Here is a 26,540-nt window from a genome sequence, read left to right on the forward strand (position 1 = left end):
CTTTGGCAGGCTGAGGCAGGCAGATCATTTGAGGTCAGGAGTTCCAGACCAGCTTGGCCAACATGGTGAAACCCTTCTCTACTAAAAATACAAAAATTAGCCCAGTGTGGTGGCATGTGCCTGTAATCCCAGCTACTTGGGAGGCTGAGGCATGAGAATCGCTTGAACTGGGGAGGTGGAGGTTGCTGTGAGCCGAGATCACGCCACTGCACTCCACCTTGCGCGACAGAGTGAGACTCTGTCTTAAAAAAAAAAAAAAGTGGCATCTATCCTTCCCAGATCATTTTTTAGAATTTTTTTTATTATTTTGTTGTTATTATTATTATTATTATTTTGAGACAGGGTCTCACTCTCTTGTCCAGGCTAAAGCACAGCGTGGTTCAATCAGGGCTCTCTGCAGCCTCAATTTCCCTGACTCCAGGGATCCTCTCACCTTGGCCTCCGGAGCAGCTGGGACTACAGGTGTGTGCCACTATGCCTGGCCAATTAAAAAATTTTTTTTTGTAGAGAGGGAGTCTTGCTGTGTTGCCCAGGCAGGTCTCAAACTCCTGGGCTCAAGTGATCCTCTTGCCTTGGCCTTCCAAAGTGCTGGCCATCTCGTCTGGCCTATTATTTTTTTAGAGATAGGGTCTTGCTCTATCACTCAGGCTGTAGTGTAGTGGTGTAATCATAGCTCACTGCAGCCTCAAACTACTGGACTCAAGGGATCTTTACACTCAGCCTGCCGAGTAGGTGGGACTACAGGCACGTGCCACCATGCCCAGCTAAGTTTTAAAACATTTTTTTTTTTGTAGAGACGGGGCTCTCACTATGTTGCTCAGGCTGGTTTCGAACTCCTGGCTTCAAGCGATCCTCCTGCCTTGGCCTCTCAAAGTACCGGGATTACAGGTGTGAGCCACCGCACCTGGCCTATTTGTTTATTCTTTATTTTTATTTTTTAGTCCTCAGGTCAGAATCTCCAGTGTTTTTAAATTCCGGTGGGGCGCGCGGAATGGCAGAACGACATAATATAGTATAAAAAGCAATTCTTTCCTCAGGGTGAGAACTTAGTAAGAAAGAGACGTTCTGGGCTCTTTGCCTGACACACAGTAGGCACATTATTTAGTTATTTGCTTTTAATTTCGATTTAATAAGCATGTTTCTGTAGAAGACCTCATTTGGGCCTCCCAGCTTTTTAACCACATTTAGAATCTCCGTAGGAATATTTTTCATCATCATTCTATTGAGACAGAGACTGAGGATTAAAGGGAGATCACTTGGCTTCGAGGTGACAGCCTGTTCGAGTGGCGCGGTTCTCGGATCTGCTGGAAGAATCAGCTGCTCAGCCAGATCTGCGCTCCCAGGCCCAGACCTCGCGGGCCGGCCACGGCCGCAGGCTGCCGCCCTCTCTTCGCTTCTGCGCTTGGCTGCTCAGCGCCATCTTTGAACCTGGCACCAATGCCTCACTTCCGCAGTTTCCTCGCCCAGGAGTAGCGCGCCTACCCTTAGAGTGCTTTTTCTGGGGACAGGGTATGCAAAACCGGTCATGCTTCTCTCTCTGGCCGAGAAGAATCGTTACTTTTCTTTCTTCCAGGTCTTGCAGGAGGCGCTGCGACCAATTCAAACATGGCGCCGTCAGCCTCACGCTCCCCGTTTTCCGCTCATGGCGGCGTAGGGGCGGAGGTCGCGCCTGAGTGCGTCCGCACGAGAGGGCGGAACCGTCTCCATGGCAACCCGCGCGCAGCCGGGGCCACGCAGCCAGGCGGGAAGCGCTGGTGTTGCAGCGCTGGCGGCAGTCGGGGTTGCGAGCGGCCCGGGGCCGGGGCGGCCAGGGCCGCTGCAGGACGAGACCCTGGGTGTGGCGTCCGTGCCCTCGCAGTGGAGGGCTGTCCAGGGCATCCGCGGGGAGACGGTGAGGGCGCGGGCCCCGCGCGGAGCGACGCGGGCGGGAAGGCGGGGGCGCAGCGCGGCCGTCGGGCGGGTTCGGGCGTCCCACCGTTTGCCTTTACAGTTTATTCCACAGAAACTGACCCAGAGGATACTTTCGGCCCATTTTTTAACAACAAAAAGTGGAAAAACAAAACACCTCCAAGGATCCCACGTTTTGAAGGATTTTGTGTGAACTGTAGTTTTTAAGCATTTCAAACAACTTTTTTTGGTTTTGTTTCGTGTTTTTTTTTTTTTGAACAGGGTCTCGTTCTGTCGCCCAGGCTGGAGTGCAGTGGTGCGATCTTGGCTCACTGCAGCCTCAGCCCCCGGTGCTGAGCGATCCTCCCACCTGCGCATCCAGAGTATCTGGGACCTCAGGCGCGGGCCACCACGCTGGCTGGCTATTTATTTATTATCTTGTAGAGATGGGGTCTCCATGTGTTGCCCTGGCTGGTCTCCAACTCCTGGGCTTAAGCTGTCCTCCTTCCTCGGCCTCCCAAAGTGCTGGGATTACAGGTGTGAGCCACCGCGTTCAGGCTTTTTTTTTTTTTTTTTTTTTGAGACAGTCTCGCTCTGTCGCCCAGGCTGGAGTGCAGTGGGGCGAACTCGGCTCACTGCAAACTCCGCCTCCCGGGTTCACGCCATTCTCCTGCCCCAGCCTCCCCAGTAGCTGGGACTACAGGCGGCCGCCAGCACGCCTGGCTAATTTTTTTGTATTTTTTAGTAGAGACGGGGTTTCACAGTGTTAGCCAGAATGGTTTCCATCTCCTGACCTCGTGATCCGCCCTCCTCGGCCTCCCAAAGTGCTGGGATTACAGGCGTGAGCCACTGCGCCCGGCCTTCTTTTTTTTCTTTTTTTTTGAGACAGAGTCTCACTCTGTCGCCTAGGCTGGAGTGTAGTAGCGCCAGCTACTTGGTTTCGGCGCTACTTGGTTTCTTTCTCTTTTTTTTTTTTTGGAGACGGAGTCTCGCTCTGTCGCCCGGGCTGGAGTGCAATGGCGGGCTCTCTGCTCACTGCAAGCTCCGCCTCCCGGGTTTATGCCATTCTCCTGCCTCAGCCTCCCTAGTAGCTGGGACTACAGGCGCCCGCCACCACGCCCGGCTAATTTTTTTTTTTTTTTTTTTTTTTTTTAGTAGAGACGGGGTTTCACCGTGTTAGCCAGGATGGTCTCGATCTCCTGACATTGTGATCCACCCGCCTCGGCCTCCCAAAGTGCTGGGATTACAGGTGTGAGCCACCGCGCCGGCCCAGGCTAACTTTTAAATGACCAAACTGCATCGTAAATTCTAGATAAGCCAGTTTTCCAGGTGTTTAATCAAACGCACACGAAAGGAGATGCTCTGATGAGGTGAGGGGCGGGGCTGCTGCGTGCTCAAGGCCTCTCCCTAGGGGTCTGTGCGGACTTTCAGCTTGAGCACCTGCTGTGTGCTAGGAGCGGTTCAAGGGTTGGGGACTCATCAGAAAAGAAGACGGACATCTCTCCCTCCTCGAGCTTACATGGGGCAGTGGCAACGGCTGCAACATTAACAGTATATTTAATAAGTAAATTATGCAGTGTGTTAGAAGGTGAATAGTGCCGTGGACAAAAGAGAAAGCTGAGAGATTGGAAGGACTGGGTTGGGGATTGAGAGGGTGGTTTGCCAGGTGGGCTACAGTGAGGGTGACATTTTAGCAAAGATTTGGAGGAGTGAGCATGGGCTAAGTGGATACCTGGGGTAGAGTCATCTAAGGAGATGAAAAGTCAAGTGCAAAGTAGGGTGCCCTGGCATTGTGCCTGTATTTCCAGCTACTTGAGCAGCTGAGGCAGGAGGATCCCTTGAGCCCAGGAGTTGGAGGCTGCAGTGAGCTATGATTGCACCACTGTGTTCCAGTTTGGGTAACAGAGTGAGACCCTAACTTTACAGGGGGAAAAAAAAGTCAGTGCAAAGGCCCTAGGGCAAATCTGTCTGTTTGAGGAGGCAGGTGGGGCTGGAGAGGAGTGAGGGGTGGGGAAGAGTGGTCCCAGGTGAGGTCAGAGAGGGTAAGGAAAGGAAAGGCAGGTCAGGTGGGGGCTGTCAGAATATTGTAAGGACTTATGTTTTTCCTCTGAAAATGAGCAGCATTGGGTGCTGCACACGTCCCAGAAGAGAATACTGAGGCTTAGCTTGCTGCATGAACCTGCAGAGAGCCCAAATCCTCCCCAAGGCCAGTGAGGTTTCCATGAAATCTTACTCTTGAGGGCAGATTTATTACCTCAGGCCTAGAAGTCTGCACAGCTGAAGCCAGGATCTGATGCGGCTTGCACGCACTTCCCACTTTGCTGTGCTGTATGGGAACGGTTCGCAGGGAAAGCCAGGGCACTAGGTGGTTTAGTTAACTGTCCATCCTTATCGCAGGTCAATTGATGATTCAGATGCACTGGCTTTTAAGCAATACTCAAAATAGCTCTTGCTGAACATTTTGTTTTTGTTTTTTGTTTTCTTTTGAGATGGAGTCTGGCTTTGCCACCCAGGCTGGAGTGCAGTGGCGCAATCTCGGCTCGCTGCAAGCTCTGTCTCCTGGGTTCACGCCATTCTCCTGCCTCAGCCTCCCCAGTAGCTGGGACTACAGGCGCCCGCCACCGCGCCTGGTCAATTTTTTGTATTTTTAGTAGAGATGGGGTTTCACTGTGTTGGCCAGGATGGTCTCCATCTCCTGACCTCGTGATCCGCCCATCACGGGCTCTGAAAGTGCTGGGATTACAGGCGTGAGCCACCACGCCTGGCCTTGCTGAACATTTTTAGAAGACTCTAGGTTGGGGCTAGGTGTAGTGGTTCACACCTGTAATCCCAGCACTTTGGGAGGCTGAGACTGGTGGGTCACCTGAGGTCAGGAGTTTGAGACCAGCTTGGCCAATATGGTGAAACCCCATCTCTACTAAAAATACCAAAAATTAGCCAGGTGTGGTGGTGCACGCCTGTAATCCCAGCTACTCTGGGGCTGAGGTGAGAGAACCGCTTGAACCTGGGAGGCGAAGTTGCAGTGAGCCGAGATTGTGCTACTGTACTCCAGCCTGGGTGACAATGAGACTCTGTATATAAAAAATAATAATAAAAATAAAAAAGACTCTAGGTTAGGAATCATTGATTCAGTTTAATACTTTTTTTTCTGATACAGAGAATGAGATTGAGTCTGGCTAATTTTCTTGTTGATAGCTTTAACCTGTAGAATCCCAAGAAAATGATTCTAACACTTGGGTGCGAAGGCTTTCATGTGTGAGGATGGTTCAATGGAAACACAGCCAGCTCTCTTACCTAAGGAGATTCTTTTATGTTGTAAGAATGTTTCAAGGGTGAGAAGAAGGTGGTAAGTTACTTCTTTCATCCCTTCCCTTTCTTTTGTCCCCTTCCCACTCTTCCCTTGCTCCCTTCCTTCCTTCTTTCCACAGGGTCTTGCTCTGTCTCCCAGGTAGGAGTGCAGTAGTGTCATCTTGGCTCACTGCGACCTCCAACTTCCAGGCTCAAGCCATCCTCTTGCCTCAGCCTTCTGTGTAGCAGGGATTACAGACACGTACCACTGTGCCCAACTGATTTTTAAATTTTTTTTTTTTTTTTTTTGTGAGACGGAGCCTGTTGCCAGGCTGGAGTGCAGTGGTGCCATCTCGGCTCACTGCAGCCTCCACCTCCTGGGTTCAAGCTATTCTCCTGCTTCAGCCTCCTGAGTAGCTGGGACTACGGGCACATCCCACCACGCCCAGCTGATTTTTGTATATATATTTTTTGAGACGGAGTCTTGCTCTGTTGCCCAGACTGGAGTGCAGTGGCATGATCTCGGCTCCCCACAACCTCCGCCGCCCGGGTTCAAGTGATTCTTTTGCCTCAACCTCCTGTGTAGCTGAGACTACAGGCACGTGCCACCATACCCGGCTAATTTTTGTATTTTTAGTAGAGACAGAGTTTCACTATGTTGGCCAGGTGGGTCTTGAACTCCTGACCTTGTGATCCACCTGCCTCGGCCTCCTAAAGTACTGGGATTACAGGCGCAGGCCACCATGCCTGGCCTGACAAAGCTGTCTTATTTTATTTTTATTTATTTATTATAGTGGCGCGATCTCGGCTCACTGCAAGCTCCGCCTCCCGGGTTCACACCATTCTCCTGCCTCAGCCTCCTGAGTAGCTGGGACTACAGGTGCCCATCACCACGGCTAATTTTTTGTATTTTTAGCAGAGATGGGGTTTCACCGTGTTGGCCAGGATGGTCTCGATCTCGTGACCTCGTGATCCGCCTGCCTTGGCCTCCCAAATTGCTGGGATTACAGGCGTGAGCCACCGCGCCCGGCTTGGGTTTTTCTTTTGGAGACAGAGTCTCGCTCTGTGGCCTAGGTTGGAGTGCAATGGCGTGATCTCAGCTCACTGCAACTTCCGCCTCCCGGCTTCAAGCGATTCTCCTGCCTCAGCTTCCCAAGTAGCTGGGACTACAGGTGCATGCCAGCACGCCTGGCTAATTTTTTTTTTTTTTTTAGTAGAGGTGGGGTTTCTCTGTGTTAGCCAGGATAGTCTTTATCTCCTGACCTCGTGATCCGCCTGCCTTGGCCACCCAAAGTGCTGGGATTACAGGTGTGAGCCACCGTGTCCGGCCCAGTTTTTTTTATTTTTAGTAGTGACGGGGTTTCGCCATATTGGCCAGGTTGGTTTTGAACTCCCGACCTTTCACCATGTTGGCCAGGCTGGTCTCAAACTCCTGGCCTCAAGTCATCTGTCTGCCTCGGCCTCCCAAGGTATAGATATTACAAGCCTGAGCCACCTCACCTGGGCTACTCTTGGTACTTTCTTTTTTGTGTGTGAGACGGAGTCTCGCTCTGTTGCCCAGGCTGAAGTGCAGTGGTGTGATCTCAGCTCACTGCAACCTCCGCCTCCTGGTTTCAGGTGATCCTCCTGCCTCAGCTTCCTGAGTAGCTGGGATAACAGGTGCACGCCACCACATTGGGCTAATTTTTGTGTTTTTAGTAGAGACAGGGTTTCACCATGCTGGCCAGGCTGGTCTTGAACTCCTGACCTTAGGTGATCCACCCGCCTCAGCCTCCCAAACTGCTTGGGGATTACAGGTGTGAGCCACCGTGCCTGGCACTCTTGGTACTTTCTTTTTTTTTTTTGAGACGGAGTTTCGCTTTTGTTGCCCAAGCTGGAGTGCAATGGCATGATCTTGGCTCACTGCAACCTCCGCCTCCCGGGTTCAAGTGATTCTCCTGCCTCAGCTCCTGAGTAGCTGGAATTACAGGCATGTGCCACCATGCCTGGCTAATTTAGTATTTTTAGTAGTGAGGGAGTTTCTCCATGTTGGTCAGGCTGGTTTCGAACTCCCGACCTCAGGTGATCCACTTGCCTGGGCCTCCCAAAGTGCTGGGATTACAGGAGTGAGCCACTGCGCCCGGCCTCGTTTTTTTGTTTGTTTGTTTGTTTTTGTTTTTTTTTTTTTTGAGACGGAATTTCATTCTTGTTGCCCAGGCTAGAGTGCAATGGCACAATCTTGGGTCACTGCAACCTACCTACACCTCCCGGGTTCAAGCGATTTTCCTCCGTCAGCCTCCTGAGTACCTGGGAGTACAGGTGTGTACCACAGCACCTGGCCAACTCTTGGTACTTTCTTTTTTTTTTTTTTTTTTTGAGATGAAGTTTCGCTCTTGTCCTCCAGGCTGGCGTGCAATGGCATGATCTCAGCTCAGTGCAACCTCTGCCTCCTGGGTTCAAGCGATTCTCCTGCCTCAGCCTTCTGAGTAGCTGGGATTACAAGTGCCTGCCACCATGCCCAGCTAATTTTTGTATTTTTAGTAGAGACGAAGTTTCACCATGTTGGCCAGGCTGGTCTCAAACTCCTGACCTCAGGTGATCTGCCCACCTTGGCCTCCCAAAGTGCTGCGATTACAGGCGTGAGCCACCGCACCTGGCCCGATTCTTGGTGCTTTCTAATTGGTCTGTCTTGTTCCTCTGGTTCTTCTGTGATTTCTGAGCCAATCTGGTCAGTTTCTGTGCCAGTCTGATGAGAATGTTCAGTACTTCGGGTCACCTGGATCAGGCTTCCAGTGCCTTGTAGAAGCATTGCCCTTTGAGATTGTAGCCAGTCCATGTGCATCATTCTCTGCAGCACATGTGCTATATTTCTTTCTTTCTTTTTTTTTTTTTTTTCCGAGATGAAGTTTTACTCAGTCACCCAGGCTGGAGTGCAGTGGTGCTATCTCAGCTCACTGCAACCTCTGCCTCCTGGATTCAAGCAATTCTCCTGCCTCAGCCTCCTGAGTAGCTGGGATTACAGGCGCCTGCCACCATACTCAGCTAATTGTTTATATTTTTAGTAGAAATGGGGTTTCACTGTGTTGGCCAGGCTGGTCTCAAAACTCCTGACCTTGGGTGATCTGCCCGCCTCGGCCTCCCAAAGTTCTGGGATTACAGGCGTGAGCCACCGTGCCTGGCTGTGTGCCATATTTCATGTCTCCTAGGCCTCCAGTTGTGGCTCTCCAAGGTGTGCTTCTCATCTCCTGATAGTTTGGCAAGGTCCTTCCAGTAGTGTTTTTTGAGACAGTCTCGATCTGTTGCTCAGGCTTGAGTGCAGTGGTACGATCTTGGCTCACTGCGACCTCTGCCTCCTGGGTTTAAGCGATTCTCCTGCGTCAGCCTCCCGAGAAGCTGGGATTACAGCCGTGCGCCACCACGGCCCGTTAATGTTTGTATTATTAGTAGAGATGGGGTTTCACCATGTTGGTCAGGCTGGTCTTGAACTCCTGACCTCAAGTGATCTGCCCACCTCGACCTCCTAAAGTGCTAGGATTACAGGTATGAGCTACTACCCCCGGCCCTTCTGGTAGTTTTGAAGCTTAGACATTATGGGGTTACGGAAAGATAGAGGTGCATAATGTAGTTCCTCCTCCATCTCTGCCAGCTTTTTGTTTCCTTCCTGTTGCTTTTCATCAAAATCTCTGATCAACTTCTCTTTGGTCCCCACTGCACCCAGCAGGCGCTTGGGCACTCCTTGTAGGCCTTCATAGAGACAGTGAAAGATCTCATGCCGCTTCCCGACATGCTCCGAGGAGGGGGCAGAGGTGGCCATGGTGCAGGCTGTGTTCAAGCAGCGGCGACAGATTCTGGGTGCCGGTTGTGCTCCTAGCCTGGCAGAACCGCACCCAGCCCCTTAGCCGTCATGGTGACGACTACTGCGCCACTGCTGCCTGGTGCTTTTTGAGTTAACTTTTTGTTTGTTATACAAGTAATCTATGGGCCGGCGTGGTGGCTCACGCCTGTAATTCCAGCACTTTGGGAGGCTGAGGTGGGTGGATCACCTGAGGTCAGGAGTTCAAGACCAGCCTGGCCAACATGGTGAAACCCCATCTCTAAAAATACAAAAATGGGGCTGGGCGTGATGGTTCATGCCTGTAATTCCAGCACTTTGGGAGGCTGAGCTGGGCAGATCAACTGAGGTCGACTGGGAGTTGAAGACCAGCCTGACTGACATGGAGAAACCCTGTCTCTACTAAAAATACAAAATTAGCCGGGTGTGGTGGCATATATATATGTATATATATGTATATGTATATATATGTGTATATATATATGTATATGTATATATGTGTGTATATATGTATATATGTGTATATATATATGTGTATATGTATACATATATGTGTATATATATGTGTATATATATGTGTATATATATGTGTATATATATATAGTCTTTGGCCTGACTTGACTTTTCTTGCCACATCCCTATCTGTTTAGAGGGACAGTGTCCTGGACCTTATTTTCGATCTGAGTTTGAGGGTGCAGATCCTTTTTATCAGTGGCTTGGCCCTGGACTAGTAACGCAGTCTCTCTTCTGTGAAGTGCGATTGTTAGGATACTTCTTATGGGGTTGAATGGGACTGTTGACCAGAAAGCCAAGTGAAAGCCAGTGCTGTTCACGTGGAGTTTCTGAGTGTCAGTGACCGGCCCTGCTGTCTCAGCTGAGGGGGGCCTCCTCATTCCTCTTCTCAAAGGTAGTCAACACTGGAATGCCCTGGAAAGTGTTGAAAAATGTGGACTCCTGGGTTCTACTTGCAGTTACTGTGGCTTACTTTGGATGTGGTATGACCTGGGGATCTGGTTTCATAATATCTCCCTAAATGATTCTAATGCTTAGCAAAGTTTGAGAACCACTAGAACCACTAGTTTAATCCAGCTGCTTTCCAGTAGTTTTTTTAAAAAATTTTCATTTATTTATTTATATTTTAGAGTCTTGCTCTGCCACCCAGGCTGGAGTGCAATGGCGCGATCTCAGCTCACTGCAACCTCTGCCTCCCGGGTTCAAGTGATTCTCCTGCCTCAGCCTCAGTAGCTGAGACTACAGGCACGCACCACCATGCCCAGCTAATTTTTGTATTTTTAGTAGAGATGGGGTTTCACCATGTTGGTCAGGCTGGTCTTTAACTCCTGACCTCATGATCCGCCCACCTCAGCCTCCCAAAGTGCTGGGATTACAGGTGTGAGCCACTGCACCTGGCCCAGTTTTTTTTTTTTTTTTTTGAGATGGAGTCTCACTGTCTTGCCCAGGCTGGAGTGCAGTGGTGCAGTCTTGGCTCACTGCAATCTCTGCCCCCTGAGTTCCAGCAGTTCTCCCACCTTAGCCTCCCCAGTAGCTGGAATTACAGGCGCGTCCCACTAGGCCTGGCTCTTTTTCGTATTTTTAGTAGAGGCAGGGTTTCGCCATGTTGGCCAGGCTGGTCTCGAACTCCTGACCTCAAATGATCCTCCCACCTTGGCCTCCCAGAGTGCTGGTGGTCTGGTTCTGTCTCCCAGCCTGGAATGCAGTGATGTGATCGTAGCTCACGCAGCCTCAAACTCTTGAGCTTAAGCGATCCTCCCACTTCAGTCTCCCGAGTAGAAAGAACTACAGGTGCACACCATCGCGCCTGGCTAATTTGGAAAATTCTGTAGAGTCAGAGGTCTTGCTTTGTTGCCCAGCTGGTATTGAACAACTGGCCTCACGTGAGCCTCCCACTCAGCCTCCCAAAGTGCTGAAATGAAAGCTGTGAACCACCATATCTGGCCCGTTTTAACCATTTTAAAAAGTGTGCAATTCAGAGGCATCAAGTATAATTCCAGTGCACAGTCATCACCGCGATCTATTGAACTTTTTCCCAGTGGGGTGCATTTTTGACATTCAGGTCTGTCTCCCGTGATTTAGCTCCTTGAGGGCAGGGGTGAGTCTCCTGTAGTTTTCCATGTCCCAGAGGTGCCTAGGAAATGCTGAATTGAATGGTTTCTTGTGTGCTTTCACTCCCTGGCAGGCCTCTGCTGCATCCCTCCTCGGAATTGACCTAGCTGCCTAGCTCTGGGCCTCTAAGTGAGTGCCTCTTCTGGACTGGCTGTAGCTTCCGGCCCAGCAGATTCTCTCTCTCTTTTTTTTTTTTTTGAAACGGAGTCTCCCTCCGTCGCCCAGGCTGTAGTGCAGTGGCACGATCTTGGCTTACTGCAACCTATACCTCCCAGGTTCAAGCAGTCCTCCCACCTCAGCCTCCCTAGTAGCAGTGATTACAGTTGCCCGCCAACATGCTTGGCTAATTTTTTTTTTTTTTTTGTATTTTTAGTAGAGATAGGGCTTCATCATGTTGGCCAGGCTGGTCTTGAACTCCTGGCCTCAAGTGATCTGCCTGCCTCGGCCTCCCAAAGGGCTAGGATTACAGGCCTGAGCCACCATGCCTGGCCCTGCCCGCTTGGCTTGGCTTGGCTGGGCCTGGCTTGGTCGGGCCCAGCCCAGGAGATTCTCTAGCATATGGCACCCCCTGCTGGAGTGGGCTTGTTTGAGATGGAGTCTGGCTCTGTTGCCCAGGCTGGAGTGCAATGGCGCGATCTCAGCTCACTATAACCTCCACCTTACTGGTTCAAGTGATTCTCCTGTCTCAGCCTCCCGAATAGCTGGAGTTACAGGCGTGTGCCACCATACCTGACTAATTTTTGTATTTTTAGTAGAGATGGGATTTTGCCATGTTGGCCAGGGTGCTGGAACTCCTGGCCTCAAGTGATCCTCCTGCCTCGACCTCCCAAAGTGCTAAGATTACAGGTGCGAGCCACTGTGCCCGGCCAGTGTTCAGTTTTCATTCAGTCAGAGAAGTCTGGGGCTTGGGGCCTAGCTTGTGGCTTGGGTAGGAGGTTTTCCAAGAAAGGGGTCCTGTGGGGCAGGTGGACTTTCCAGAAGGCATCTCCTCACCTTTCTGGGCTTCAGTTTCCTTCCTCTGAGAGGCAGGAGTGCTGATGTTCTGGGTTTCTCCCTGGCTGCAGGCTCTCTTGGGGCAGGAGAATTGGGCTTCAGGCTGCAGAGGGTCCCTGGGGCCTCAGACTCTCAAGAGGGTGGACCCTGCTGGTCTTGCTTTGGTAATTACTGTTCTCTGATTCCCTCCAAGGATGTCCTGGTCTGATTACATAAAGTCTGGCCCAGCCCTTTGTATTCCCCTGAACGCATTTTTTTTTTTTTTTTTTTTTTTGAGATGGAGTCTTGCTCTGTTGCCCAGGCTGCAGTGCAGTGGTGTGATCTCGGCTCACTGCAACCTCTGCTTTCTGGGTTCAAGCAATTCTGTCTCAGCCTCCCGAGTAGCTGGGATTACAGGTGCATGCCACCACGCCTGGCTAATTTTTTGTATTTTTAGTAGAGACGGGGTTTTACCATGTTGGCCAGGATGGTCTCGAACTCCTGTCCTCGTGATCCACCTTCCTTGGCCTCCCAAATTGCTGGGATTACAGGTGTGAGCCACTGTGCCCAGCCAACCTGGCTAATTTTTAAATCTTTTGTAGAGACTGGGTTTCCCCATGTTGCCTAGGCTGGTCACAAAGTCTTGGACTCAAATGATCCACCTTCATTGGCCTCCCAAAGTGCTGGGATTACAGGCATGAGCCACTGTGCCTTCCTTAGCATAATTTGTAAGGGCCCTAGAATTATCTGGATATAAATGAGCTTTGGCTTTGACTTGAAGTCATCAGCTGCATTAGCCCCTAACAAGAGAGTCAGCCTGTCTCTCGAAGCTTTGAAGCCGGGCATTGACTTCTTTCTAGTTCACATTCCTAGATGGCATGTCCTTCTAATGTTTCATCTACTTTGAAAATCTGGGCCAGGTGGCTCATGCCTGTAATCCCAGCACTTTGGGAAGCCCAGGCAGGCTGATCACCTGAGTTCAGGAGTTTGAGACCAGCCTGGCTGACATGGTGAATCCCCGTCTCTATTAAAAATACAAACATTAGCCAGGCATGGTGGCGGGCACCTGTAATCCCAGCTACTCAGGAGGCTGAGGCAGGAGAATTGCTAGAACCCAGGAGGCACAGGTTGTCGAGATCACACCACTGCACTCCAGCCTGGGTGACAGAGTGAGACTGTGTCTCAAAACAACAAAAACAAAAAAACAACAACAAAAAGAAAATCTATTGTTTAGTGCGGCCACCTTCATCAATAATCTGAGCTAGAACTTCTGGAGAACTTGCTCTGGCTTCTCCAGCAGCACTTGCTGCTTCACCTTGTATTTGTACATTATGGAGATGGCTTCTTCCCTTAAACCTCATGAGCCAACCTCTGCTGGCTTCACACTTTTCTTCTGCAGCTTCCTCACCTCTCTCAGCCTTCATGGAGTTGAAGAGAGTTAGGGCCTTGCTCTGGGTTATGGTGTGTCTTAAGGAAATGTGGCTGGATTGATTTTCTATCCAAGCCACTAAACTTTATCCCTATCAGCAATAAGCTGTTTCACTTATAATTTGTGTGTTCCCTGGAGTAGCACTTTTAATTTCCTTCAAGAACTTTTCCTTTGCATTCACAACTTGGCTGTTTGTTGCAAGAGGCCTGGCTTCAGCCTGTCTCAGCTTTCAACATGCCCTCCTCACTAAGCTTAATCATGTCTAGCTTTTGAATTAAGAGACCTGCAACTCTTCCTTTCCCTTGAACATTTAGAGGCCCCTGTAGGGATATTAATTGGCTTACCTTTTTTTTTTTTTTTTTTTTTTTTTTGAGATGGAGTCTCACTTTGTTACCCAGGCCAGAGTGCAGTGGTACGATCTCGGCTCATTGCAACCTCTGCTTTTTGGGTTCAAGTGATTCTCCTGCCTCAGCCTCCCAAGTAGTTGGGACTACAGGCGCCCGCCACCATGCCTGGGGTTTTTTTTTTTTTTTTTGAGACAGAGTTTCACTCTTGTTGCCCAGGCTTGGTTCAAGTGATTCTCCTGCCTCAGCCTCCTGAGTAGCTGGGGTTACAGGTGCACACCACCATGCCCAGCTAATTTATGTATTTTTAGTAGAGATGGAGTTTTGCTGTGTTGGCCAGTCTGGTCTCGAACTCCTGACCTCAGGTGATCCGCCCGCCTTGGCCTCCCAAAGTGCTGGGATTACTGGCATGAGCCACTATGCCCGGCCAATTTTTGTTTTTTGTTTTTTTTTTTTTTTTAAGTAGAGATGGGGTTTCACCACATTGGGCAGGCTGGTCTTGAACTCCTGAGCTCAGGTTATCTGCCCGCCTCGGCCTCCCAAAGTGCTGGGATTACAGGCATGAGCCACTGCGCCTGGCCTAATTGGCTTACTTTCAATATTGTCTTGTCTCAGAATAGGGAGGCCCAAGGAGAGAGAGAGAGACGGGGAACAGCTGGTCAGTGGAGCAGTCAAATCACACGCAACATTTATCGATGAAGTTCACCATCTCACGTAGGCACAATTTGTGGTGCTGCAAAACAATTACTGTAGTAACATAAAAGATCACTGATCACAAATCAATGTAGCAGATATAATAAGAATGAATAAATTTGAAATAGTGTGAGAATTGCCAAAATGTGGCAGAGGCATCAACTAAGCACATGCTGTAGGGAAAATGGCCCGATAGGCTTGTGCAGTGCAGGGGCGCCGTGATCCTTCAGTTTGTGAAAAGTGCTGAATCTGCAAAGCGTATGAAGCAGAGCGCAGTGACACGTGGTGTGGCCCAGCTTCGCACGTGTTCGGGAGGGCACCGTGGCTGAGATGCAGTTTACTGTTGTGAGGTCAGACAATCTAGTGGCAAGTCAGGTTGGACAGGTGCGGTGGCTCACGCCTGTAATTCCAGGACTTTGGGAGGCCGAGGAGGGAGGATCACTGGAGCCCAGGAGTTGGAGACAAGCCTAGATAATATAGTGAGACCCTGTCTCTATGAAAAAATTCTTTTAAAAAATCAGCCAGGTGTGGTTGTGTACCTGTAGTCCCAGCTACTTGGGAGGCTGAGGTGGGAGGATTGCCTGAGCCCAAGAGGCAGAGCTAGATTGCAATGAGCTATGACCACTCCATTGTACTCCAGCCTGGGCAACAGAGTGAGACCCTGTCTCAAAAAAAAAAAAAAAAAAAAGGCCGCCTGGGTTCAAGTCGATCACCTTTTGCTGTGTGACCTTGGGTGAGTTACTCAGTTTCTCTGTGCCTCAGTGCCAACATTAATATGAAGATAGGATTTACTTCATAGGGTGGTTGTGAGGAAGAAAGGTGATGTGGGTGAAGTTCTTGGCACAGTGCCTGGAAGTGAGCTCTTACCAACTGGCACTGTCATCAGAATTGTGGCTTCCATGGAGTTTGAGATTCTGCCTTAGTCCCCTTGCATCTTGGCTCGGCACATGCACTTTCTGATCCCCTGGCCCATTCATTCATTCCTTGGTGTGTGTAGTCCCTCAGCAGCCTCCTCCAGCTCTGTGGCTTCAAGTCACATGTCTGGTCAGAAACTCTCCAGAGCTTTGTGACCTCCCCCGGGAATACTTGGTGCCTCCCCGTGGGTGGCTGAGGCATCTGAGTCCAAAGCAGGCCCCACAGAACTGCCCTGTGTTCTCTGCCTGAGTGTGACCTCACATCTGGGGACACCCCGTCCACAGGTTCTCAGTGCAGATCCCAGGGTCACCTTGGATTCCCTTCTTTCCACGATTCCCAGAGTCCAGCACGTCGTCTTGGGCTTTACTTGCTCTGTTGCCCAGGCTGGAGTGCAGTGGCACAATCAACTGCTCACTGCAGCCTCCACTTCCTGGACTCAAGCAATCTTCACACTTTAGCCTTCTGAGTAGCTGGGGACTACAGGATGCGCCGTCATGCCTGGCAATTTTTTTTTTTTTTTTTTTTTTGAGATGGAGTCTCACTCTGTCACCCAGGCTGGAGTGCAGTGGCACGATCTCGGCTCAGTGCAACCTCCGCCCCCCAAGTTCAAGTGATTCTCCTGCCTCAGCCTCCTGAGCAATTGGGATTACAGGCGCCTGCCACTGCACCTGGCTAATATTTTTGTATTTTTAGTAGAGACGGGGTTTCACCATCTTGGCCAGGCTGGTCTTGAACTCCTGACCTCGTGATCGACCCGCCTCAACCTCCCAGAGTGCTGGGATTACAGGCATGAGCCACTGCGCCTGGCTTCTGGCAAATTTTTAATTGTTTTGTAGGTACAGAGTTTCTCTCTGTTGCCCAGGCTGGTCTCAAACTCCTAGACTCAAGTGATCCTCTTGCTTCAGCCTCCCAAAGTGCTGGAATGACAGGCGTGAGCCACTGCGCTCAGGGGATTTTCCTCCACGACATTTTATTCTGGCCCACTACACTCCTTCCTGAAGCTTTCCACTTGGCCGGCTCCTTCATGTCCTTCACATCTCAGCTCAAATGCCATCTCCCTAAGAGGCCACCCTCACCATCCCATCCAGACAGCCTCCCTTGCTGTTTCCTTCCTTTCTCGTGCCTCTGCATGTGCTCAGTGCTGTGTGGATTTGGTGTTTTTTTCTTGTTTATTCATCTCTCCCCACCCCTATGTAAGCGCCTGGGGCACAAGAATCTTGCACATTTTCTTTTCTGCTGTGTCCTCATTACCCAGACAATGCCTGGCAAGTAGATGCTCAATAAGTAATTTTTTTTTTTTTTAATGGAGTCTCGCTCTGTCACCCAGGCTGGAGTGCAGTGGCACGATCTCGGCTCACTGTAAGCTCTGCCTCCCAGGTTCACGCCTTCCCGAGTAGCTGGGACTACAGGCACCCACGACCATGCCCGGCTAATTTTTTTGTATTTTTAGTAGAGATGGGGTTTCACCATATTAGCCAAGATGGTCTCGATCTCCTGACTTCGTGATCTGCCCGCCTCGGCCTCCCAAAGTGCTGGGATTACAGGCGTGAGCCACTGCGCCCGGCCTCAATAAGTAATTTTTTTTTTTTTTTTTTTTTTGAGACAGTCTCCTACCATAGGCCAGGCTGGAGTGCAGTGGCATGATCTCGGCTCAGTGCAACCTCCGCCTCCTGGGTTCAAGCAGTTCTCCTGCCTTAGCCTTCTGAGTAGCTAGGATTACAGGCACGCACCACCACACCTGGCTAATTTTTTTTTTTTTTTTTGAGACGGAGTCTTGCTCTGTCGCTCAGACTGGAGTGTAGTGGCACGATCTTGGCTCACTGCAAGCTCCGCGTCCTGGGTTCACGCCATTCTCCTACCTCAGCCTCCCGAGTAGCTGGGACTACAGATGCTTGCCACTATGCCCAGCTAATTTTTTGTATTTTTAGTACAGATTGGGTTTCACCGTGTTAGCCAGGATGGTTTTGATCTCCTGATCTTGTGATCCGCCCGCCTCGGCCTCCCAAAATTCTGGGATTACAGGCGTGAGCCACCGTGCCCGGCATTTGTGTGTGTGTGTGTGTGTGTGTGTGTGTGTGTGTGTGTATAAATGAACATCTGCTTTGTGCCAAATACCATGCAAAGTGCTGGGGATACAAAGATCAGACAGAGTCTTATGCTGGGGGGCTGGCGGTTCAGTAGGACACAGACAAGCAGAGAGAACTGAGTGGCCTGTGGAGGTGAGGGTGGGTACCAGTGCTGAGGCCTGTGTGTTCAGAAGAGAACTGTCCTGGTGAGTCCGGCCCTCTTCCTCCGGGCTTGCCTCCTGGCCCAGCTCGAATCCCGCATGAGATGGGAAGGAGGGAGTGTGGCAGTCCAGGGCCTTGTCATTGTCCCTTGAGCAGCCACCCGAGGAGAGCCCCTCACAGATAGCAGCAATCACCATGATTGCTTCCGCCCAGAGAGCCTTGGTTTGGTGAAGATTGGGCATGTCTGTAAGAAAGGGAGGCCGGCCTCTCCTGCCCTGTTCTGATGTTTGTACCTGTGCCAGGTACAGCTAAGCAGGGGACCAGGAATAGTAGGCGTGGTGGCAGGGTGGAGAGCAAGGCCTCTGGGGGCGGTGCTCTGCCTCCCACCTAGCAGCTCATAGTGGATGCTGAAGCTGCTGTTGCTCACCCGGGTGCTGGGAGGGCTGCCCGTTGAGGGAGGGCCTGGTGGTGTGAAGCTGGGGTGTTCATGGGCATCAGACCATGTGTCTGCCAGGGTGCTGCTGTGAGCCGATGTGGTTCTGCCTGCGTTCCGCATCTTCAGAAAGGGAGCCCTCTGACTCCTCCGAATTGTTGCACCAAAAGTCTTGGGGCAGGGTCTCACTGGCCTGTGTTGGTCACTTGGCCAGCCCTGAATTGGTCACTGTGGCTGAGGTAGGGACACAGTGCTCTGATTGGCTGGCACTGATTGGTTGTGGGACATAGGAGAATCAAGGGGCCATCTCCAACCAAGACCTCACTGAGAGAGGCCCTAGCCTGAGACCCACAGCAGCAAGGAGGGGGTCAAGCAGGAGGGGCAGGCAGGGGGCTGGGTGGGGGCTGTGCGAGGACAGCTGGGTGGTGACACTTGTTTTCACCCTCCCCCCAGAAAAGTTGCCAGACGGCCAGCATTGCCACTGCCAACGCATCTGCCCAGGCCAGGAATCATGTGGACGCCCAGGTGCAGACGGAGGCCCCCGTGCCTGTCAGCGTGCAGCCCCCGTCCCAGTACGACATACCCCGGCTTGCAGCCTTTCTTCGGAGAGTGGAGGCCATGGTCATCCGAGAGCTGAACAAGAATTGGCAGAGCCACGCGTTTGATGGCTTCGAGGTGAACTGGACCGAGCAGCAGCAGATGGTAGGGGATGGGCTGGTGCAGCCTCGGGTCGAGCCCCTGCCCCACTTCTGTCTCCCCTTGTTTTCCTTCTCACAAATAACAGCCATGCCAGTCATCATCACGGCCAGCAATCACCAGGCTCTAATGTTCTGCCTGGTACTGTGCTAGGTTCCCTAAGAATAAGTCAGTGAGCCTTCACTGCTGACCTTGAGGTCGGTATTGTTCTGTCCACTTTACAGTTAGGGAGATGGACACCCTATGTGGAAGTAACGTCCAGAGTGAAACTGAGCGGCTGAGCAGTGGAGGCAGGCTAGAGTCTGGGTGGCCCGGCTGCCCTGCCTCCCCATGTACGGTGCAGTGAGGGCCTTCTTTGGGCCAGGCACAGTTTAAGAATGTCTCCTTGGCCAGGTGCGGTGGCTCATGCCTGTAATCCCAGCACTTTGGGAGGCCGAGGCGGGCGGATCACGATGTCAGGAGATGGAGACCATCCTGGCTAACACGGTGAAACCCCGTTTCTACTAAAAATACAAAAAAAAATTAGCCGGGCGTAGTGGCAGATGCCTATAGTCCTAGCTACTCGGGAGGCTGAGGCAGGAGAATGGCGTGAGCCCGGGAGGTGGAGCTTGCAGTGAGCTGAGGTCGCGCCACTGCACTCCAGCCTGGGCAACAGAGCGAGACTCTGTCTCAAAAAAAAAAAAAAAAAAAGAATGTCTCCTGTGGTATCTTCTTCACTCCTCAAAACAACTGTATGAGGCTGGGCACAGTGGCTCACGCCTGTAATCCCAGCACTTTGGGAGGCCAAGGTGGGCGGATCACCTGAGGTCGGCAGTTCGAGACCAGCCTGGCCAACATAGTGAAACCTCCTCTCTACTAAAAATACAAAAATTAGCCAGGCGTGGTGGTGCACGCCTGTAGTTCCAGCTACTCGGGAGGCTGAGGCAGGAGAATTGCTTTAACCCGGGAGACGGAGCTTGCAGTGAGCTGAGACTGCGCCACTGCACTCCTGCCTGAGTGACAGAGCAAGACTCCATCTCAAAAAAAGACAAAAAAACAAAAAAAAAACAACTGTATGAGGTAGTGCTATTATAATCTTCAGTTTATAGATGAGGCTGAGAGGCTAAGTGACTTGTCCAGGTCCACACACACAGCTCCAGAACTTGAACCCCAGTCTCTCTGGTTTCACTGCCATGCTCTGGGTCATCTGCCCTCCAAGTACAGTCCAGAGTTATGACCCTGTAAATGCTGATGGGCAGTTGGGCAGACAGCATTGGGTTTGAGATGAGGGAGCTTTTGTCTTTTTCTTTTTTTTTATTTTTTTGAGACAGTCTCGCTCTGTCACCCAGGATGGAGTGCAGTGGCACGATCTTGGCTCACTGCAACCTCTGCCTCCCGGGTCCAAGCAATTCTCCTGTCTCAGCCTCCTGAGCAGCTGGGATTACAGGCACCCGCCACCACGCCCGGCTAATTTTGTATTTTTGGTAGAGATGGATTTCACCATGTTGGTCAGGTTGGTCTCGAATTCCTGACCTCAGGTGATCTGCCTGCCTTGGCCTCCCAAAGTGCTGTGATTACAGGCGTGAGCCACCTCGCCTGGCCAAAAAAATTTTTTTAGAGTTAGGGTCTTCCTATGTTGCCCAGGCTGTAGTTCAGATGGGCTCAAGAGATGCTCCTGCCTCAGCCTCCTGAGATGATTTTTTACAAAGTATAAACATTTCTTGAACCAAAACCCAGATCAAGAAAGTGAACATTACAAGGCCTGTAAAAGCTTCCTTCCACCTCCTAGCCCACTGTAGAGCTTTGTTTGAAAATAATAGGTTCATGCGTGTTGTGGCTTGGGTTGGTGCTGCGTTCCTTTTTACAGCTGCATGGTGTTGCATGGACAGACCACATTCATTTAGCCACTCATCAGCTGATGGACATTTGGGCTGTTCCCCTTTTTGGCTATAGTGAGTCATGCTCTTGTGGACATTGGTGTACAGGTGTCCATGTGGACATGAGTTTTAATTTCTCTAGGGTCTAAACCTGGGAGTGGAGTTGCTGGTCCTGGTCTCCTGCAGCTTGTTCTCCACAGCAGAGGCACCTCTTGCACGTGCTGCAGCAGTGCGCGGGTTGTGGCTGTGGAGCTCTTTGTGGAGTGTGGAGTCTTTCCAGTGGATAGTTTCTTTTTTATTTTTTTACAAAATGCATTTTTTTTTTTTTTGAGATGGAGTCTCGCTCTGTCGCCAGGCTGGAGTGCAATGGCGTGATCTGGGCTCACTGCAACCTCTGCCTCCTGGGTTCAAGCTATTCTGCTGCCTCAGCCTCCTGAGTAGCTGGGACCACAGGCACGTGCCACCAAACCCAGCTCATTTTTTGTATTTTTAGTAGAGATGGGTTTCACCATGTTGGCCAGGATGGTCTTGAACTCCAGACCTTGTGATCCGCCCGCCTCCGCCTCCCAAAGTGCTGGGATTACAGGCATGAGCCACCAGGCCTGGCCTTTTTTTTTTTTTTTTTTTTTTTTTTTTTTGAGACAGGGTCTTGCTCTGTTGCTTAGGCTGGAGAGCAGCAGTGCAACCTCTGTCTCCTGGGTTCAAGTGATCCTCCCACCTCAACTTCCTGAGTAGCTGGGATTACAGGCTCTGACCCCCATGCCCAGCTAATTTTTGTATTTTTGGTAGAGACGGGGTTTCACCATCTTGCCTACACTGATCTTGAACTCCTGAGCTTAAGCTATCCTCCTGCCTCAGCCTCCCAAAGTGCCGAGATTACAGGCGTGAGCCATCTTGCCTGGCCCTCAGTTGATAGTTTCTTTATGTAGAATCATGAGGTCAACAGATCTGAAACATCAGAGGATCTGAGAGGCTGTTTGGATTCCTGGCACACACCACTTCCTGGGCAGCTGGTGCCTACCCCTGGCTAGGCTGGTCGTCAGCCTCCTCACATGCAGCTGTGGCCGGCTGCGGGGCTGAAAGCAAGATGCCAGAGCTTGACAAAAAATCGTGTGCAGCCAGGCACAGCAGCTCATGCCTGTCATCTCAGCACTTTGGGAGACCGAGGCAGGCGGATCACCTGAGGTCAGGAGTTCGAGACTAGCCTGGGCAACATGGTGAAACCCCATCTCTGATAAAAATACAAAAATTAGCCAGGTTTGGTGGCACGCGCCTGTAATCCCAGCTACTTGGGAGGCTGAGGCATGAGAATCACTTGAACCCAGGAGGTGGCAGTTGCAGTGAGTGGAGATTGCACCATTGCACTCCAGCCTGGGCCACAGAGTGAGACTCTGTCTCAAAAAGAAAACCAACCAACCAACCACCACAAACAACAAAAAATCATGTGCGTGTAGCACAACGTGACGTCGGGTGGTTCGCTTGACCCCTTGTACTTGGCCGCGTTGGGCACTTTTATGCTGCTGGGCAACCATCCCCACCTTCCTGCTGCAGCCCCTGAGGCTTGGAAACTGTGGAGTGTGCCTGTGAGGGCAGCCACCGCTCTGGGCGGGAGCCTGGTCGGCCTTGCTTCTCAGGCCATGCCTTCTGGGCTTCTGGAAGCATCCTGCTGGGGCAGATGTGGGGATGAACGTGCCACATTTTCCTCTAGGCCTGGCTGATGGACTTGAGGGCCTCTAGGGCTAAGGGTGGCCTGTCCTAGGTGGGGTTTGGTTAGGCAGTCATGAGGCCCCTGCTGGTGGCTTTGGACTCAGGGTTGGGGACGTCTCCGCAGGTGTCTTGTCTGTATACCCTGGGCTACCCGCCAGCCCAAGCGCAGGGTCTGCATGTGACCAGCATCTCCTGGAACTCCACTGGCTCTGTGGTGGCCTGTGCCTACGGCCGGTGAGTGGCAGCGGGGCAGGTGAGGGGCAGCGCGCCACCCCAGGACCCTCCTTGGGCCTTGTCTCTGTAGCTGCACAGGGAAGGGTTGGTTCTAAGAGCTTGGCCATCCTGGGAGTCTCTTCTCAAGCCTTCCTGGGCCGGGTTGACAACAAGTGGCAGAAGAGCAGGCAGTGGGGCTGAGTGCCAGGATCACCCTCCTCGCTGCCTGGCGGCCCTGGGCCTGCCTGCCTCACCCGCCCCACCAGCTGCTTCCCCATCCTGCATGGCATGGACTGTCCTTGGTGCCTGGGGACCGTTTTCCAGAGAATGCCACACCCTTGGGGTGCTAGAGTGGAGCGTGGGCCACTTCAATACCCAGAGTAGTGTCTGGTGGTGACAAGGACACAGAGAGTGTGTCCGGGGCTAGTGGGGAGAGAGGTGGGGTGGGTGATAGGAGCCCCACCCAGGGGCACAGCCGGCTCAAGCCTGTCCCTGCACAGGCTGGACCATGGGGACTGGAGCACGCTTAAGTCCTTCGTGTGTGCCTGGAACCTGGACCGGCGAGACCTGCATCCCCAGCAGCCGTCGGCCGTGGTGGAGGTCCCCAGCGCTGTCCTGTGTCTGGCCTTCCACCCCACGCAGCCCTCCCACGTCGCAGGTGAGCTGCCTGCTGCGTCTGCCTCCTCTCCTCTCAGGACTCAGCTTCCCGCCCTGCAGAGGGCACAAGGGAGCTTTCCATGGGCCCTTTGGCCCGGAGACAGGAAGGCGGGCCCTGACCCTCTCAGTCTGGAGCCCAGGTGAAGGTCTGCAGTGAGCCCTGAGGGGTGGAACTCGGGGGAGGAGTCTGGAAGGGGGCCAGGGTCGGGGCCAGGACTGGGGGCTGTGGAGAGGCCAGAAGAGGCAGGTGCCCTTGGGAAGCCGTCAGTGGTAGGGGGCAGGCAACGCTGGAGGGAGCTGCCAGGTGCAGGGCAGGGGTGTCCGGCAAAGCTCCCTGGGGTACAGCAGGGGAGCTGGGGGCTAGGACTCTCCCTCTGTGGGGATGACTTCCAGCCAAGTGGCTCTGCCGCCTGGCCCTGGCCCTGGCCCTGGCCCTGTAGGTGAGCTGGGGCGGGTGTTTGGCCAGGAAGTCAGGCTGGGGGTGGGGCTGAGCCTCTGCCCAGGTCCACTGTCCCTGCAGGAGGGCTGTACAGTGGTGAGGTGTTGGTGTGGGACCTGAGCCGTCTTGAGGACCCGCTGCTGTGGCGTACAGGCCTGACGGATGACACCCACACAGACCCTGTGTCCCAGGTCAGGGCAGGGGCTGCCGGGCGGGGTGGGCCCTGAGGCAGAGCTGGGGAGAGGGCGCCCACTCTCCTAGGAAGGTCACCCGGGCGTTGGCAGTTGGACAGCTGCCTCCTGCATTCTCGGAGCTCCCGCAGCATGAGTCACCCCCCTCAGGAGCCACTCCCAGGGCCCTGTGGCCATTCCCAGCCTCCTCTGCAGGCACCGAGTGAGCAGCGCTGGGATTCTGGGACTGGAGAGGGCCCTGGGAACCCTCCAGGCCTGCCCCCTGGTGGGTGAGCCTGGCTCTGGGGCCTCCCGGAAGATTTTTTTTTTTCCTGGAAGAGAGGGAGGGTGGGGGTGGGGCGTGACACCTGGGCAGGTGTCCCTTGTCTCCATCCTGGCCCTGCATGCTGTTAACTCAGGTGGTGTGGCTGCCTGAGCCTGGGCACAGCCACCGCTTCCAGGTGCTGAGTGTGGCCACTGACGGGAAGGTGCTACTCTGGCAGGGCATTGGGGCAGGCCAGCTGCAGCTCACAGAGGGCTTCGCCCTGGTCATGCAGCAGCTGCCACGGAGCACCAAGCTCAAGAAGGTACGTGGGCACCCGGAAACTGCCCTGGCCTGCGCCGGTGAGCCTTGGGGGTGGGAAGGTGTGGCAGTGGGCCTGACTTGCTGTGATCTCCCCTCCTGTTCTCTGGCTCTGTTGGGACAGTGCCATCTGATGCCCTTGGCTCTGACCCTGCTGCTGCCATTTCTCCACAGCATCCCCGCGGGGAGACCGAGGTGGGCGCCACGGCAGTGGCCTTCTCCAGCTTTGACCCTAGGCTGTTCATTCTGGGCACGGAAGGTGGCTTCCCGCTCAAGTGTTCCCTGGCAGCTGGAGAGGCAGCCCTCACGCGGATGCCCAGCTCCGTGCCCCTGCGGGCCCCAGCACAGTTTACCTTCTCCCCCCACGGCGGTCCCATCTACTCTGTGAGCTGTTCCCCCTTCCACAGGTACGTAGGGCAGGCCTGGGGCACAGTGGGGCCAGGGTGTCCCTGCCCTGCGGGTCTCTAGCCTGCCAAGCCTCATGACAAACTGCTTCAAGTGCTTGCCTTCTGCCCACTCTGAGACCCGTGTTCAGGTCTTTGGTGGTTGGCCCAGGCATCGTCCCTTCTCTAATGAGAGGACCAACTCCAGGCTGAGGGACCCGGGAGGCTCTTCACGAGCCTGGCAGCCCAGGAGGGGTCTGGTGTTGGGGGCCAGCACCACCCAGACCCCAGCACTGATTCCCTTGCCTGGCCCCCTGCATCCCGTCTAGGAATCTCTTCCTGAGCGCTGGGACTGACGGGCATGTCCACCTGTACTCCATGCTGCAGGCCCCTCCCTTGACTTCGCTGCAGCTCTCCCTCAAGTATCTGTTTGCTGTGCGCTGGTCCCCAGTGCGGCCCTTGGTTTTTGCAGCTGCCTCTGGGAAAGGTAGGAAGGGGCCGCTAGGCCTGGATCTCTTTAAGGGGTGGGTGGTCTGGGCCCTGCTTGTACCTGGGGTTCTGGGTTGGGGAAGAGACCACACATGGGGGTAAGGACGGCTTCCCTCCAGCAACCCAACTCAAAGCCACTGTGGCTGCACACGACAGGATTGAACCCGGGCGTTAGCCTCCTCCTGCCATGTGGTTGGTCTCTAGAGTTTCTCTTACTCCACGTATCTGTCTCTCTTTGCAGGTGACGTGCAGCTGTTTGATCTCCAGAAAAGCTCCCAGAAACCCACAGTTTTGATCAAGCAAACCCAGGATGAAAGCCCTGTCTACTGTCTGGAGTTCAACAGCCAGCAGACTCAGCTCTTGGCTGCGGGCGATGCCCAGGGCACAGTGAAGGTGTGGCAGCTGAGCACAGAGTTCACGGAACAAGGGCCCCGGGAAGCTGAGGACCTGGACTGCCTGGCAGCAGAGGTGGCGACCTGAGGGGTCCCGGGAGGCGGGTGCAAGCCTTCGCTGTGCCGAGCCTTGTGTTTCTGACGCAAGCCAAATGAAGAAAAGCAAAGCTTTGGGGGAAGTCATCATTTATTTGTCTTTTACATGAAAACAGATTTGCGGGAGGGTGGGAGAGAGAACAAGGGGAGGAGCCAGCTGCTTCGATTTTCTGAAGTCGGAATGAGGGCAGCTGCTTCAAGACACAGATCTGGGTCCCCACAGTGACGTGATGATTGTGACTGGACCGGAAGCGGGTTAGTGAAGCACCATTTTCTCCTAAGTCTTATTCCAAGCTAAGCAGGCTTAAGGTTACAGTGGAAAGTGAGAGCACACAGAGGAGCGGACATGCAGCAAGGCGACGCAGGGCAAGCAGCGAGGGGTGGGTGACCCAGGGAGTGGCTCAGTTCACGAAAAGCGAGCGGGTGAACTCCACGTAGTCGAACGCGGTGGGGAGCTCGCGGCCCTTGCCGTCCACGTAGGGCTTCATGTGGGAGACGCAGTAGTCGGCTTGTTCCCGGGTCAGGTTCTGTGGGGTAAGAGATGGCACCTGGTGCCTGAGCCAGCTGCACCCACTTCAAACCCGACCTCCCAGGTCTCAGGATGCTGGGGGCTCGGAGCTGCTTCTACAAGCAGATCCGGGACTTCTGTCCATACTGAGTTTGATTTGTAAATGGGGAGAATACCCAGCGCAGGGCCTGTTACCCCAGACTCAGCTCTGCCACAAATTTGGCTTT

The 26,540-nt window shown here is 52.9% G+C and overlaps 2 protein-coding genes across 20 annotated transcripts in view; one reads left to right on the forward strand and one right to left on the reverse strand.

Moving 5' to 3' along the window:
* The first annotated feature begins 1,583 nt into the window (after window positions 1–1,583).
* DYNC2I2 (dynein 2 intermediate chain 2) lies at window positions 1,584–25,880 on the forward strand. Of its 4 annotated transcripts, none has more exons than XM_034929205.4 (9): window positions 1,584–1,891; window positions 18,578–18,826; window positions 22,508–22,617; window positions 23,097–23,254; window positions 23,774–23,883; window positions 24,282–24,449; window positions 24,620–24,852; window positions 25,158–25,315; window positions 25,559–25,880. In XM_034929205.4, the coding sequence occupies exons 1-9, from the start codon at window positions 1,706–1,708 to the stop codon at window positions 25,795–25,797; spliced, it is 1,611 nt and encodes a 536-aa protein (XP_034785096.1). In that variant the 5' UTR covers window positions 1,584–1,705; the 3' UTR covers window positions 25,798–25,880. The 4 variants fall into 4 exon arrangements, with proteins under 4 accessions (XP_034785096.1, XP_034785098.1, XP_034785097.1 ...); XM_034929207.3 differs by having other exon boundaries at window positions 1,691–1,891; window positions 24,366–24,449; XM_034929206.3 differs by having other exon boundaries at window positions 1,691–1,891; window positions 18,578–18,799.
* Window positions 25,879–26,540, reverse strand: part of SPTAN1 (spectrin alpha, non-erythrocytic 1) — an 81,161-nt gene continuing 80,499 nt past the window's right edge. For all 16 annotated transcript variants that reach the window (XM_057303123.2, XM_057303122.2, XM_008975886.6 and 13 more), the window contains one exon: window positions 25,879–26,332. In XM_057303123.2, coding sequence (XP_057159106.1) covers window positions 26,207–26,332 — 126 coding nt within the window. In that variant the 3' untranslated portion in view covers window positions 25,879–26,206. The remainder of the gene's footprint in view (window positions 26,333–26,540) is intronic.

Source organism: Pan paniscus, chromosome 11 (genome assembly GCF_029289425.2).
Source record: "Pan paniscus chromosome 11, NHGRI_mPanPan1-v2.0_pri, whole genome shotgun sequence".
In the NCBI taxonomy this organism is placed as follows: domain Eukaryota; kingdom Metazoa; phylum Chordata; class Mammalia; order Primates; family Hominidae; genus Pan; species Pan paniscus.

Bases quoted from the DNA above. Each gene is read 5' to 3' on its own strand.
- DYNC2I2 (XM_034929205.4), top strand. From the start codon at position 1,706: ATGGCAACCCGCGCGCAGCCGGGGCCACGCAGCCAGGCGGGAAGCGCT. The intron at 23,255-23,773 runs GTGAGCTGCCTG...CTGTCCCTGCAG, and splicing joins GCAGCCCTCCCACGTCGCAG to GAGGGCTGTACAGTGGTGAG. The intron at 24,450-24,619 runs GTACGTGGGCAC...ATTTCTCCACAG, and splicing joins GGAGCACCAAGCTCAAGAAG to CATCCCCGCGGGGAGACCGA.